Below are 11662 nucleotides of genomic sequence, written 5' to 3' on the forward strand. Positions count from 1 at the left end.
TCGGTGTAGGCTTGATGGGCCGAATGGCCGCCTTCTATATGGGTTCCTATGAAGGAGCTGTAACTGAAGGTTCTACTTGTGGGTAATAACCAAGAGCATGTTGTTTACTGTCAGCAAATCTCATCCTATCTTCCGGTCATCTGGAAATGAGATTATGGCATGAGTCATTCAGTCTTGTTGCGCGTGCCTGTCCCACTGTCAGGGAACCTGTGGCAAGGAGTCGCCTTCGGCAGGACCGGAAATCCCGTCAGTGGAAGGGCTGGAAGATCCCACCTTATGAACCTGCAAGTGAAACTTTCTTCATGGCAAAATGTAGATAAAGCTTCAGTGGGCTACAATACCAACAACAACTTGTAGTTGTATAGCACCTTAATGAAGTAAATTGTCCTAAGCCTTTCAGGGGAGCGTCATCAAACAGAATTTGACACCATGTCACTTGAGATATGGGGGCCAATGTCTAACAGCTTGGTCAAAGAGGGCAGCTTTTAAGGAGGACAGTAAAGGATGAAAGAGGGATGAGGGAGCAATTGCTTCAAAAAGAGCTCCATTCATTCTCCTAGCTAGAGAGACTGCACAGTCAATGGAGATTATAGAGCGGACAAGAAAGCTGCAAACCATTTAAATTGCCCAAGGTATTCAGAATGCACCATCATACACACAAGTTAATTCATCTGGGTTTGTTCATTGGATAAATAATATGGGCAGCACGGTGGCACAGTGGTTAGCATTGCTGCCTTATAGCACCAGGGACCCAGGTTTGATTCCCGGCTTGGGTGATTGTGTGGAGTTTGCACATTCTCCCTGTGTCTGCGTGAGTTTCCTCCGGGTGCTCCAGTTTCCTCCCACAGTCCGAAAGACATGTTGTTCAGATGCATTGGCCATGCTAAATTCTCCCTCAGTGTACCCGAACAGGTGTCGGAGTGTGGCACCAAGGGGATTTTCGCAGTTACTTCATTGCAGTGTTAATGTAAGCCAGTTGTGACGGTAATAATTAAACTTAAACTTAAATAAACTTAGCTAATGCAAAACAGGTTCCCTTTGTGACTAAAGGATTATTATATTTGCCATCACGACACTTGTGCCCATCATTGATCCCTCATCAAACACCACCAGAAACAGATGAACTGATTATTAATCTTGTCTGCCTGTGGGACCTTGCTGTCTGTAAATTAACTGTTACATTTAATCACATGAACGTGAATGTACTCAAAATTAATTAACTGGTTGAAATTACTTTGGGATATCCTGGAGTCCTGACGCAAGCTTTTTCTTTCTTTCAATATGCCGATATATTACTTTAGGTAAGTACTATGAGACACTCTAAAGATATGTACGTAGCTGGTTTTTTATTGAAGAAAAATAATACATAAAAATAATTGATAATCTTCAGCAGTTTAATGGCATAATACCACTACAGGAAACTAACGCATTGATAATTACAATCTGGTCTAAAACTGACTACCTTTTCTGTCAGTCTGTGTGGTAATGATGGATGTAACTAAACTTCATAGAATCCCTACTGTGCAGAAAGAGGCCATTCAGCCCATCGGGTCTGCACCATCTCTCTGACAGAGTGTGTTACCCAGACCCAATACGTTACCTGGGTAACATACTCTGTCGGAGAGATGGTACAGACCTGTTCGCCTGCCCTATCCCCATAACCTCACACATGTATCCCACTAATCCCCCTAGCCTACACATTAGGGACATTAAGGGGCAATTTAGCATGGCCAATCTACCTAACCTGCACATCTTTGGAGTGTGGGAGGAAACTGGAGCACCCGGAGGAAACCCACACAGACACTGGGAAAACATGCAGACTGTCACACAGACAGTGACCCGAGAGCGGAATTGAACCCAGGTCCCTGGCATTGTGAGGCAGCAGTGCTAAACACTGTGCCACCCATAGAATTTAGAAATACTGCATAACTGCTGCCTGCAATACGAGATAGATTGATTTTAATTTAATATTCTTGTGAAGTGCTTTCCTGTCTATTGTTAAAGGAAGTGTAAAAATGGCGGGCAGTGCCAACCTCTGCCCATATATTGCAAATAATTCAGATTTCTTCTTGCAGGGGCATTCTGTGGTAGTTCAGATCCTCACTATGAAGTTTTTGTCGAGATAAAAGGGGTCAGGAACTTGTCGGAGGATCAGCGTTACAAGGTGAGGTGCCATTTCTCATTGCCCTGCTTAGGAGAGGGTTGATAGTTAAAGTTGTTTTCTTCCTCCCTTGTTGGCTTAATATTTTAAAGCAATTCACAAAACCTCAGTAGTTGCCAGTGTGATCATTACACTTGTCTAGCGATCTTTCGAGTGTCTTCTTATTGATGTCCTCTCTCCCATTTCAATAGCTGGACCAATGCCTTCAGGAAGATTCGGAACTGTACCAGTCGTTTCGACGCAAGGGTAGCATTGGACCAGTGAGAGTTCACATTGTGGCAGCAGGAGGCTTCAAAGAGTTAACGGATTTCATCATCGCAAATTTAGGCACTTCTTACAATCAATTCAACATGCACCGCGTTCTGAGGAAAAAAGAATTTTTGGATTTTATTCAAAGAAAAGTAATTTCGTGAAACATTTGCTCGCATGTTTTTCCATCTTAAATTTGGCAGGTTTGTCCTCGTGCGTGTCTTTCTTTTCTTGGGATGAAGACGCCACGTCCTGTTTCGGTGGAGTTCACTCCCAGATTTTGCTAACGTGTTTGGTTTGTACTTTTGTTGTAGTGATTAGTCATTGCGCTAAGGAATGGTCAAACTGTGCAGGCACAATAGGAGCACTCGACCAACCCTGATGAGAAAAGCAATTATATGCTTTGCCCATAACTGTTTGTTTGCAATACTGTTTATCCTTCCACTGGAAGGAATGGAATGACTCTTCTCAAAATCAAATGGAACTGTTGCCTCTTGGCATCCTGCAAGACCGATGCTGGGATCATGAAGCTGCTGACTGGAACCATTTTACGAGACATTAATTATTACTGTAAATAATCTCAAGTTATTACCTTGTACATTTGCATCTGCTTTTATTTTCTGCATTAAAAGCATTTTCATTCTAACCTTTCATACACTGTGATTGACAAAAATTTGCTTACGCTAAATGCACAACCTGATTTTATGATTTCAGTATTTGATTTGATTTATTATTGTCACATGTATTGGGATATTGTGAAAAACACTGCTTCTTGTGCGCTATACAGACAAAACATACTATTCATAGAGTACGTAGGGAAGCAAGGAAGAAAAGGATGCAGAATGTGGTGTTACAGTCATAGCTAGGGGGTAGAGAAAGATTCAAAAGTCTGATGGCAGCAGGGAAGAGTTCTTGAGTTGGTTGGTATGTGACTTCAGACTTTTTTCCAATGGAAGAAGGTGGAAGAGAGTATGTCCAGAGTGCGTGGGGTCTTTGATTATGCTGGCTGCTTTTCCAAGGCAGTGGGAAGTGTAGACGGAGTCAATGGATGGGAGACTGGTTTGTGTGATGGACTGGGCTCTGTTCAGAACCCTTTGTAGTTTCTTGTGGTCTTGGACAGAGCAGGAGCCATACCAAGCTGTGATACATCCAGAGAGAATGCTTCGTATGTTGCATCTGTAAAAATTGGTGAAAGTCAAGGCAGACATGCCAAATTTCCTGAGGAAGTAGAGGCGTCGGTGGGCTTTCTTAACTATACCATCGGCATGGAGGGACCAGGCCAGGTTGTTGGTGATCTGAATATCTTGAAGCTCTCCATCTCCACTTCATCACCAACTACATGAAAGTTTTGTGGTGTTCAGGCACGCTGTGGGGCGCTGACCTTTTCTACAACTACAGTTATTGCCACCCTGCCTCTCCCTCACCATGAGGTGGGTAGAATAGTGTTGCATGACGCTCTGGCTGATTCACCATCACTGAGAACGGATTCAACCTCCCCAACTGAAGTGAGAATGATTCACGGCTGTGTTATTCAGACTTGTGATCATTTGGATGTCTGTCAGTGTTCAAACACTTGAACTACTAATCTCACCTATGATTGTCTGGGATCCGTACCAATGTTGTGATAGTGAGTAATTTTTCCAGGGCAGATTGTCAACTGCTATCTGTAGTTACACCATGGTAACCTGATGGAAAAGCATCTTCAGTTTAAACTAGTGCATCTCCCTTGATGGCGGTTATGGAATGTTTTAAGCTCCAGAGGAGAGTTTAGCTACTAATTTGGCCTGTCCTTTATGGGCCGGTGCACAGTTTAATTAGGCAAAACAGATCATTATAGCTGCTTTGAAACACTTGGAGTTAATCAGAGGGCAATTGTTACTGATTTCAAATTTCTGGCTGGTGTCTCAGAAGGGAACAATAAAATAACTGGCTTTCTATTTAGGAGAATAGAGATATCATCCCACGTATAATATATAAATATTTTTCACAGTGCATATTCTGGTACTTAGGTGATTCTTTGAGGTGGTGAAGTCTACTCGCTGTCAAGTTTAATGCTGGATGAAACTGGTCAGAATGTATATGCTCTGAATTTTTTTTTAAGTATGAGTTTTGACGTCAGCCAGGAAGGCAGTCTGACTCCTGCATCAGTGAGACATTTACAACTGCTGGGGAAACATTGCTGTACCCATTTCACATGACGGGCTCTCATTATACCTCTCTTTGTAGAGTGTCAGGGTGACCCTAGAAAATATGACTGATGCAGGCGTAGATAATGTACTTATTGCATTGCAAGTATGGTCAAGTTTGCAAGATGTTAAATTGTTATTATAGTGATGGGTGGTTGTGACTGCGGTATTTTTTTTCTGACATGTTGGAGTTTTGCATCTCGTTATGGCTGTACAATGTTATAAATTGTCTCAATGTTTCCAGTCGCGAGTAACACAAGAAAATAAAGACTTGGGTTTATGTGGTGCGGTTTAAAACCTCAATGCCAATGTTTAAGTGTAGTTTAAAACCCAGGCCAGAAACTCCTAGGTGTTTTACAAAGTTAGCCTCGACCCTAGGATTTACATTTGAATTTGGCAGGGGTGAGAATAAGGTGCATCACTCCAGGTATGATTCAAGTCACCCACTCGGAAGCTTTTATCAAACAAAGTTTATTTGAGAACACGGTTAAAATAAAACTAAAAGAAATTAGTATAGCTTTTACCAATTATAAAATTTAGACATAACACAATATAAACCTTAACAGCTAGCTATCTATGTTGTTCCAAATCAAACACCAGTTTAAAGTTTAAACTTTAAACTTTATTTATTAGTGTCACAAGTAGGTTTATATTAACGCTGCAATGAAGTTACTGTTAAAATCCCTTTGTCACCACACCCTGGCACCTGTTTGGGTAACACTGAGGGAGAATTTAGCAAGGCCAATGCACCTAAACAGCACGTCTTTCAGAATGTGGGAGGAAACCAGAGCACCCGGAGGAAACACACGCAGACACGACAAATGTGCAGTCTCTGCACAGACAGTGACCCAAGCCGGGAATCGAACCCGGGTCCCTGGTGCTATTAAGATGAGAAGGAGTACGGGGAGTGGATGGGAAAATGGAGTTGGAGCCACTATTGTACTGAATGGCAGAACAGGCTCAATAGGCCCTGTACTCTGTCCCTGCTCCTATTTCTTGTGTTGTGAGCGCTTGGGAGATTTTCCTTTTGAGTGAAGGTGAGGAATTGAACAAGCTATTCAATTCCTCCAAGGTCAATTGATGCCAAATCTTTTGACGGCCACAAAGGACACAGGGGATTATCAATAGATCTCCCCGTGAGCTTCCTGGAGTACTGACTCTCTTAAAGACTCAATAGGAAGTGTTTGGGGGAGGTTAAAACCAGTTGCTTCAACCCGGACCGTTGTTGTGGGTCCCCGGGTATAGATTTGTTTGCCATGAGCCGCAGATGCTGCTTTTCCTTTGGTTATCAATAAAGAGTTTCTTGGTGATGGAAGACTAGCCTTGGTGGAATTATTACGCCAAGTGGCACGATGGCACAGTGGTTAGCACTACTGCCTCTCAGCACCAGGGATCCGGGTTCAGTTCTGGCCTCGGACAACTGTTTGTATGGAGTTTGCACGTTCTCTCCATGTCTGTGTGGGTTTCCTCCGGGTGCTCCAGTTTCCTCCCACACTCCAATGATGTACAGGTTAGGTGGATTGGCCATGCTAAATTGTCCCTAAGACATGTAGGTTAGGGGGATTAGTGGGATACGTGTGTGGTTATGGGGATAGGGCAGGGGTTGGAACTGGGTAAGATACTCTTGGAGAGTTGGTGCAGATCTGATTGGCCATGCCTAAGTGTCAGGGGGATTAGCAGGGTAAACATGTGGGGTTACAGGGATCAGGCCTGGGTGGGATTGTTGTCGGTGCAGGCTCAACAGACCGAATTGCTTCTTTTTGCATTGTAGGGATTCTATGAAGCCCAGGCCTAACTATGGTATTTGGCACAATTGTTTCTGTTTGAATATTTTCCTGGTACGCTGTAAAATGATATTTATCATTGGGAACCTGATAGCATTTTGAACCATGTGCCATTGCTCCAGGGCTGTTAGGAGAGCACACTTCAGACATTTATCTTTCCATTTAAATCCATTATGCGGGAACTCTGTTCAGCTGCCTGCACTTTCATGGTGAGATTCACACACGTCGAATATCTTGAACAAAGGTGAAATATTGTGTATGCTGGAAATCTGAAATATAAGCAGAAAATGTTAACCCAGAATTTAAGATGTTTATTTACAATGTTAGTTCTTATGGACAATCCTTACGATCCAGGTTTTCCCTGATGTCTCGGCCTGATGAAGCAAGTCAGTAGGCAGATAGATCAGAAGATGTCAGTCAATCTTCAGAGACTTTGCTTTGTGACGTAAGTAAAGGATTAACATTTCAGATTGGTGACCTTTCTTCAGAAGGGTTTGGATGTAGTTTTCGAAGGCTCCCAGCATCCAGGGAGTAGCCTTCCAGGAGTGGAGTGAGAGAGATAATCGGGTTTTTAGTTGTTGAGGAAGTGCTCTTGACTCCTATTGAAATTGGTTACAATTTTTAAAATTAATTTGTGGGACATGGGTGTCGCTAGCTGGCCAGCATTTATTGCCCATCCTTCGTTGCCCCTTGAGAGGGTGGTGGTGAGATGCCTTCTTGAATCGCTGCAGTCCACGTGCTGTAGGTTGACCCACAATGCCATTAGGAAGGGAATCCCAGGATTTTGACCCAGCGACTGCGAAGGAACGGCCGATATTTTTCCAAGTCAGGATGGTGAGTGGCTTGGAGGGGAACTTTCAGGGGGTGGTGTTCCCACGTATCTACTGCCCTTGTCCTTCTAGATGGAAGCGGTCGTGGGTTTGGAAGGTGCTGTCTAAGGATCTTTGGTGAATTGCCGCAGTGCATCTTGTAGATAGTACACACTGCTGCTACTGAGCGTCGGTGGTGGAGGGAGTGAATGTTTGTGAATGTGGTGCCAATCAAGTGGGCTGCTTTGTCCTGGATAATGTCAAGCTCCTTGAGTGCTTTGAGTTGAACGCTTTGCTAATCCACGTGATGTGGGACTGGAGCTGTGCGAAGGCCAAATCAGGTAGGTAGGTGTGTCAGGTTTTCCTCCAGTGAGTTGAATTTTTAAGACAATTTTGGCAGCTTTTATGGCCACTATTTCTAGTGTCGATCCAGAAATCCCCAAATTTGTTGGAATTTCATTCCACATTCTGCTGGGGTGGAATTTGAGCCACAACATTGCTGTGACCACTTAAATTAACAAATTAATTAATGTCTCACTGAAGACTTTGAGAATAATTTCCTCTAATGAACATAATGATTTGGTCAATCATGCATATTACTCCGATATCCTACATGTTGTTGAGTTTTTTAATTCAGGCCTTGGCCCAAAGATTAACAGTCTGGTTTAGCAGCTCACAGACTGTGTTTCTGGTACTGATTTAACACCCCCTGTTGCGAATCACACTTCTTCCTGTCTGTATTAACATGGCATTAATACTCTGGAGTGAAAAACATGATCACAGTTTTAATAGTTTTGGCTGACAAGGAGTGTGTGAGTTTTTCTGAAAATTGGAATACCAGTGCAAGTGTCTCAGTATTTCATCCACTGTTATTGAAATCCATTGAAAATATTTGTTTGAATGTTAGTTTCTAGCCCCATCTTACGCACCAGGTCTTCCAGTGGTTCAACCTGCTATGGAGGTCAGTGACCGCATAGAGCAAACGTTGACTCTGTCAATCCTCAGTCTGGACGTAGCTGATCTCTGTTAAAGTATTAGTATAGGGTGCTTCAAAGGTCTTGAATCTCATCCACCAGCCTTTCTGTCCCTAAGCATTATTCAACTACCACTGCTGGCTTTTGTATGTGTGGATGCTTGAAGGAGGTCAAGATTTCGATTTGATTTGATTTCTTATTGTCACATGTATTGGGACACAGTGAAAAGTATTGTTTCTTGCGTGCTATACGGACAAAGCACACCACTTACCGAGTTCACAGGGGAGAAGGAGAGGAGAGGGTGCAGAATTTAATGTTACAGTTATAGCTAAGGTGCAGAGAAAGATCAGCTTAATATATGTTAGGTCCATTTAAAAGTCTGATGGCCGCAGGGAACTTGAGTCAGTTGGTATGTGACCTCAGACTTTTGTATCTTTTTCCTGATGAAAGGTGGTGGAAGAGAGTATGTCCAGGGTGCATGAGGGTCCTTGATTATACTGGCTGCTTTTCTGAGGCAGCAGGAAGTGTAGATGGAGTCAATGGATAGAAGGCTGATATGTGTGATGGGCTGGGCTATGTCCACAATCCTTTGTAGTTTCTTGCGGTCTTGGACAGAGCAGGAGCCAAACCAACCTGTACACCTATAAAGGTTGGTGAGAGTCGTAGCGGACATGCCAAATTTCCTTAGCTTCCTGAGAAAGTTCAGCTCTGATGGCTTCCATTAGCTGTTCATTGTCTGCATTTTCACATGCAATGGAGCAGTTTGGGTGAGGTTCAGGATATTGCTTGTGGAACTAGGCCATAGGAAGTCTTCAACACCTCCAGCGGTGGAGGGGTTGTAACTGGTGGGCAGATTTTTAAAAACACTTTTTCTCGCTACTTCCACTCATTATTCCTCCACTTTCAATTATTTTGACATGTTGTATATAGCAGTGACGTAGTGGTATTGTCACTGGACTAGTAAACCAAGGATAAAGATCTGGGGATTCGGGTTCGAAACCCACCACGGGAGGTGGAGAAATTTGAATTCCATACAAAATCTGGAATTAGAAATCTAATGATGACCATGAAACCATTATCAATTATTGTAAAAACTCATCTGGTTCACGAATGTCCTTTAGGGAAGGAAATCCGCCGTCCTTACCTGGTCTGGCCTACATGTGACTCCAGAGCCACAGTGATGGGTTGACTCTTAAATGGCCTCAGGAATGGGCAGTAAAAACTGGCCCAGCCCACGGTTCCCGCATCCCATGAACGAATAAAAATAAAATACCTTTTTACTAAGAGACTAGTTTATAATGTAACACTAAAAATGACAAAGGTACACTTGCATCAAGATTTCAGTTCTTCCTCTACCATTATGTTTTGATTTATTGCAGATCATATCCTGATATAGCGAAGCCACTGATTAATTGTATGCACACACCATCCTTTCTCTGTTAAATATCACCGTTTTATTGAGCTCTAATATATAATCAGTATAAATGTTATGGAATAAAGATATAATACAGTAGTTACCCTAAATGAAACAGTGAAGCAAAGAGACCTGGGTGTCAAGCTTCATACATCATTAAAAATAACAACGCAAGTTAACAAGACCATAAAAAGGCAAGCAAAAAAATAGAATAAAAGGAAGATACTGTGGATGCTGGAAATGCAAAATAAAAAAAGGAAACACTGAAGGTAAATCATATTAGATAGAAAATCTAATCTGTTTCTCTTGTCACAGATACTGCCAGACCCGCTGAGTATTTCCAGCACTGTCTTTTACAACAAAAAAACTCTCCTTCATTTCTGGAGGAATAAAACTGAAAAGCAAATCATCAAATCCCCACAGCGCAGAAGGAGGCCATTCAGCCCATCGAACCTGCGCCGACAGCTATCCCAACCCAGGCCCTATACCTGTAACACCTCCTGCTAATCCCCCTGACATTAAGGGGCAATTTAGCATAGCCAATCAACATAGCTAACATGCACATGGGTGGCACAGTGGTTAGCATTGCTGCCTCACAGGGCCAGCGACCCGGGTTCAATTCTTGGCTTGGGTCACTGTCTGTGCAGAGTTTGCACGTTCTCCCCGTGTCTGCGTGGATTTCCTCTGGATGCTCCGGTTTCTTCCCACAGTCCGAAAGACGTGCTGATTAGGTGATTGCGAAATTCTCCTCCGTGTACCCAAACAGACGCTGGGGTGTGGTGTCTAGGGAATGTTCACAGTAACTTCATTGCAGTGTTAATGTAAGCCTACTTGTGACACTGATAAACAAATAAATAAAAATCTTTGGCGTGCGGGAGGAAAACCACGCAGACACGGAGAGAATGTGAAAACTCCGCATAGGCAATCGCCTGAGGGGAATTGAACCGGGGTCCCTGCCGTTGTGAGGCAGCAGTGCTAACCACTGTACCACCTTATGTCAAACTGCTTATAGAATATGGTGAGTTGCACTTGGGGTCTGGTGCATAGTTTTGGCTTCCATGTTATGGAAAGTATGTAGAGGCATTGTAGAAGGTTTATAAAAAAATGAATTTGCAAGGATGTTAGGAGAACTGAGAGGTTAGAACCATAAAACATAGAAAAACTACAGCACAATACAGGCCCTTCAGCCCACAAAGTTGTGCTGAACATGTCCCTACCTTAGCGATTACTAGGCTTACCTATAACCCTCTATCTTACTAAGTTCCATGTACTTATCTAAAAGTCTCTTAAAAGACCCTATCGAATCCGCCTCCACCACCATTGCTGGCAGCCCATTCCATGCACCCACCACCCTCTGAGTGAAAAACTTGCCCCTGACATCTCCTCTGTACCTACTCCCCAGCACCTTAAACCTGTGTCCTCTTGTGACAATCATTTCAACCCTGGGAAAAAGCCTCTGACTATCCACGCGATCAATACTTCTCAACATCTTATCCACCTCTATCAGGTCACCCCTCATCCTTCGTCTCTCCAAGGAGAAAAGGCTGAGCTCACTCAACCTATCCTCATAAGGCATGCCCCCCAACCCAGGCACCATCCTTGTAAATCTCCTCTGCACCCTTTCTATGGCTTCCACATCCTTCCTGTAATGAGGCGACCAGAACTGAGCACAGTACTCCAAGTGTGGTCTGACCAGGGTCTTATATAGCTGCAACATTATCTCATGACTCCTAAACTCAATTCCTCGATTGATGAAGGCCAGTACACCATACGCCTTCTTAACCACAGCCTCAATCTGCACAGCTGCTTTGAGCGTCTATGAACTCGGAACCCAAGATCCTTCTGATCTTCCACTCTGCCAAGAGTCCTACCATTAATGTTATATTCCGCCATCCTATTTGACCTGCCAAAATGAACCACCTCACACTTATCTGGGTTGAACTCCATCCGCCACTTCTCCGCCCAGTCTTGCATCCTATCAATGTCTTGCTGCAACTTCTGATACCCCTCCACACTATCCACAACATCTCCAACCTTCGTGTCATCAGCAAACTTACCAACCCATCCCTCCACTTCCTCATCCAG

At 43.4% G+C, this 11662-nt stretch overlaps 1 protein-coding gene across 1 annotated transcript in view; it reads left to right on the forward strand.

Annotated features, from left to right (window-relative positions):
* The window catches only part of ghdc (GH3 domain containing), a 38220-nt gene extending 35157 nt beyond the window's left edge, over positions 1–3063 (forward strand). Inside the window, exons 7-8 of the mRNA XM_078224010.1 lie at positions 2076–2164; positions 2353–3063. Coding sequence (XP_078080136.1) covers positions 2076–2164; positions 2353–2574 — 311 coding nt within the window. The 3' untranslated portion in view covers positions 2575–3063. The remainder of the gene's footprint in view (positions 1–2075; positions 2165–2352) is intronic.
* The last annotated feature ends 8599 nt before the right edge of the window (positions 3064–11662 follow it).

The sequence above is a fragment of the Mustelus asterias genome, chromosome 11, assembly GCF_964213995.1.
Source record: "Mustelus asterias chromosome 11, sMusAst1.hap1.1, whole genome shotgun sequence".
NCBI lineage: Eukaryota > Metazoa > Chordata > Chondrichthyes > Carcharhiniformes > Triakidae > Mustelus > Mustelus asterias.